General features: G+C 34.5%; 1 protein-coding gene across 1 annotated transcript in view; it reads right to left on the minus strand.

Moving 5' to 3' along the window:
* LOC106879619 (uncharacterized) overlaps positions 1 to 4,952 on the minus strand; it is a 93,300-nt gene extending 88,348 nt beyond the window's left edge. The window contains exon 1 of the mRNA XM_089365506.1: positions 4,677 to 4,952. Within this exon, the coding sequence (XP_089221632.1) occupies positions 4,677 to 4,940 (264 nt within the window). The 5' untranslated portion in view covers positions 4,941 to 4,952. The remainder of the gene's footprint in view (positions 1 to 4,676) is intronic.
* Between the last annotated feature and the right edge of the window lie 48 nt (positions 4,953 to 5,000).

Genomic DNA, 5,000 nt, shown 5'->3' on the forward strand with positions numbered 1-5,000 from the left:
GTCTTTTTTTGTTTTTATTTTTATTTTAGATATGGGAACTGCGGATATTGAAATCTACTTTCACTCTTAGACGTATTAGCGGTTTAACTAAGAACAGAAACGATACCATATAGATATTTGGACCCTAAATACAAAATATGGTATACTTAGAATTCAGCCAGAAACAAACACCAGCAGCACAGCTCATAATAACCATAGCAACAAATAATTCTAAAACCTCCAAGAACCCGAAGAATTCGAGTGACGTTGAGAGAAATCTGTTGGCGCCTAACACATGCGCGCTCAATCCGGCGGACGAAGCGACTGCCCCGTTGCCTGCGGTGAAAGCGCCATGTCTTTTGTTTTATTGCAATTTTATTAATCGAAGCCATTTTGGCCAAATATTGGAAACAGTATAAGTTCCTTCACATCTTTGACTGTTGATGATTATGTGTTTCAAGATATGATTTATTTTGTGTAGTGGAGGATGAAAATACTGTTGAAGAAACAAAAGGATCATATTGATGTTTCATGAAATTTAGAAGTTGATGATGATCTGGTGATGGTAAATCTCTGAGTTCGCAATATGACATTGTAATACTTAAAGTACACATAAAGGCTGGGAGCTGGCAGAATCGATAACACGCCGGGTAAAATGTGTAGCGGCATTTCGTCTGTCTTTAGGTTTTGAGTTCAAATTCCGCCAAGGTCGATTTTACCTTTCATCATTTCGGAGCAGGTAAAATAAGTACCAGTCAAACACTGGGGTCGATATAATCGACTTAACAACCACCCCGGAAATTGCTGGCCTTGTGCCAAAATTTGTACCCAATATCTAAATACACACAAAATCACACACACGCATATATATATATATATATATATATATATATATATATATATATATATATATATATATATATAACTGCATTTATAACTGTATATGTAATATATAGATACACATACCAATACATACATACAGAGAGAGAAAGAGAGGAGTTTGTTTAATGTAGTGAAATGCACACACAGATTTAGATGTGAATTATAGATTAAATCTTTTTCCATTACTTACATAATTTTAATTAGTTTTAAATAGTATAGCCACGAATCTCAATGAGAGCCATTTCACTTGAAACGTAAGATCACTTACTGTCTTTAGAATAAGAATGGAAATTACCACCTGCCACTTTATCTGATCGTAGAATGCTAAGAAGACTGAAACCAATCTTCCTCTTATAGCTATATTTTAACGTGGAATTCGCATAATTAATGGTTCCATAGTGAAATTTTTTTTCTATCTGTTTATCTATTAATATATCAAGATAGATATAAATGTATATAAAACATGCTTATATGAGCATATATGCAAGTGCCTATGTGTGTGTGTGTTTATGTATATATGTATGTTTAAGAATGGTGATAAAGTGTTGCGTGACGTTTGCATATGAGTTTGATTGTATGTGCATATTATACATAGGTGCATCACGCAGTCGATTTTCCTATTCACCATGCAGTATTTTCCCATCTAACTGCTGTCGCTAAATTTACCAACATCAATACCGCATGACTTTTCTCGACCAATCGCAGGCTAACGTCCAGTAATAAACATTGACTCTCTTCAGTCAAATTCTCATTCAGACTCCAATGGCCGAAGACTATGCACTTGCTTTAAACTCAGCGTACAAACTGCTTTCATCTATACCTATAACTCCCAATAAAAATGTGCTGAGTGCCCTTCTTTCGTTTGTCTACTCACTCGCGCATATATATATATATACACACACATACATGCATACATGCACATACGCACATATACATATATATATATATATATATGTGTGTGTGCGTGTGTGTGTATATATATATATATATATATATATATATATATATATATATAAAATATTGATTAACAGATGGATTTGGTGTTAAATGTTTATTGGGCAGAACATGTTTCGACCCATAAATTTGGGTCTCATCAGATACATCGATGAAGATAAGTCTCACTACAGATTTTTTTAGAGTTGGCTGACATGTTGCTATATGTCCATCAAGTTAGGGAATGAATAAAAGCAAATACTATTACAGAAACGCAAAATATTCAAATATGAATGTAGAAATATTACGATGCACATGATGAGATCCAAGACTGATGGGTCGAAACCTTTGGTGTACCCAATAAAGATTTAATACCGAATCCTTCTCCTGTTAATTAATATTATCACTTTAACTGCCATTGCGGAGTTCCTGCAGTAGATCCAACAGAAGTGTAGCACGATTGCGCATGACAGCAGATAGTCTAAATTGTGTCAGTGCTCTACTCAACATTTAAACAAACTAATCGGATTATACTTATTTGCCCAAATTATTATTTTTATTATTATTATTATTATTATTATTATTATTATTATTATTATTATTATTATTATTATTATTATCATATATATATGTATATATATATATATATATATATATATATATATATATATATATATATATATATGTATATATATATATATATATATATATATATATATATATATATATATATATATATATATATATATATGTCCTGGCCTCTACTTCACTGCTTCTGTCCCTTCCTCCTTGTTCCATTTCCTCCCTCCACCATCCTCTCTGCTCTCGTGTGACCTGTGGTCAGCTTTCTTTTCACTCCAGCCGCTGTGAAGGCAAGACGAACTACTAGCGTTCTACCTAAGATTTGCGTTTGGCCGTACGGCTTTTGAATGTTGTTTTCACTGTCCATTTTTTCCTGTCTTGGTTTGTGTTTGCCACCTTGGAATCCTCTGTGTAGTTGGTTGATCCACTACTCAGGAAGAGACTATTCTAGAGTACGTCCTGTCTGGTCTTCGAAACGTCTAGATAGAATAGAGACAGCTGATGAAGGGATATTCCAAGGGGCTTTCCGTTTTCCTATGTGTTCGTTCCGTTGTCTGTAGTTTATTGTTCTAACGTCCTGTACCCTGATATGCATGTATATACACATGTAGATGTAAGTATGTACATATATGTGTGTATACATGTATATATATTCTTTGTATTATTACATTATTGAACGCACACGTCCTATTTTACAAGTAAGTCTACTATTATTCTGACGTGACTATCTTTCTATCTATCTATCTATCTATCTGTCTATCTATCTATCTATCTTTCTATCTATTTATCTATCTGTCTTCCTCCATCTTTCTATCTATACCTCTGTCCTGGCCTCTACTTCACTGCTATACCCTTCTGTCCCTTCCTCCTTGTTCCACTTCCTCCCTCCACCATCCTCTCTATCTATTTATCTATCTGTCTTCCTCTATCTTCCTATCTACCATTCTGTCCTGGCCTCTACTTCACTGCTTCTGTCCCTTCCTCCTTGTTCCATGTCCTCCCTCCACCATCCTCTCTGCTCTCGTGTGACCTGTGGTCAGCTTTCTTTTCACTCCAGCCGCTGTGAAGGCAAGACGAACTACTAGCGTTCTACCTCAGATTTGCGTTTGGCCGTACGGCTTTTGAATGTTGTTTTCACTGTCCATTTTTTCCTGTCTTGGTTTGTGTTTGCCACCTTGGAATCCTCTGTGTAGTTGGTTGATCCACTACTCAGGAAGAGACTATTCTAGAGTACGTCCTGTCTGGTCTTCGAAACGTCTAGATAGAATAGAGACAGCTGATGAAGGGATATTCCAAGGGGCTTTCCGTTTTCCTATGTGTTCGTTCCGTTGTCTGTAGTTTATTGTTCTAACGTCCTGTACCCTGATATGCATGTATATACACATGTAGATGTAAGTATGTACATATATGTGTGTATACATGTATATACATTCTTTGTATTATATATATATATATATATATATATATATATATATATATATATATATATATATATATATATATATATATATATATATATATATATGCACGCACAGATACATACGCACACACACACACACACATGTTGTTCCTGTTAATCCTTAAATCAATCCTGAATGACCAAACTGAGGATAATATGTTTTTCTAACTTCAAACATATCGACCTTTTAGAGTAGTACGGACTACTTTTCACAATGTGTCCTTCCTTACTTAAGTCAATTGTGCAAATGAGTTGCAAGAAGCAAAAAAAAAAAAAAAAAAAAAAAAAAATCAGCTGCTACTACCACAAACAGGTTCCGTTTTCGTTGGTCAATCTTTGATCTACTTTTCCTTTCAAAAGTTTTCAATTAAAAAGTTTATTAATTAAGTACTTGTAATGCTGATCCACGATACTGAGATCAAAAACTGCTTGTTGAGCACTTTTGAAATTCTACTTTTATGAAATATTATAGGAAATATAATCATTTTATCCATCCAGTGTGAAATTCATCCTCAATTATTTTTGCATTCATAGAGAAACCGGATATGAATAAGAAACTTTTTTTCCAATCAAGTTTTTTTTAGAAAATTCCGCAGTTTTCCTTTTAATGACTTTTAGATCAGTTACATATCTTTCGTCACCAACTACGGTGTGTATGTATGTATGTATTTATGTATGTATGTATGTATGTGTGTGTGTGCGTGTGCGTGTGCGTGTGTAGTGCGCGCTTGTGTGAATGTGTAAACAAGTATCTGTGAATGTGTGTATAAACATTTCGTGATGAGAACAAGTTATATCAAATAAAAGCGTAGAAAAAAACACTTAAGAGTTATATACTTACAAAACCATGTTTGTCTGAAATATTATTGGTCAGTTTTAGCTTGTGGAATGATACTACTTTTTGCATCCACTGTTCACCAGTACTGGGAGAATCTGGATGAATATACATCCGTTTCGGCATTTCTGGGTCCGCTTTTCCTGCGACCATCCAACGACTATTATGAAATTTATACCTGCAATCGTCTACTGCAACAATATCCATAAGGAGAATGTATTTTGCTCGTTTATCCAGCCCTGATACACGGACCTTGTAGGGGGGAAACATCCGCCTGAAAAGGAAAAATAAAAGGAAGGGAAATAGAGGAGAATGTCAAATAGAGATCGA

Source organism: Octopus bimaculoides, chromosome Z (genome assembly GCF_046866305.1).
Source record: "Octopus bimaculoides isolate indiv1 chromosome Z, ASM4686630v1, whole genome shotgun sequence".
Lineage (NCBI taxonomy): Eukaryota > Metazoa > Mollusca > Cephalopoda > Octopoda > Octopodidae > Octopus > Octopus bimaculoides.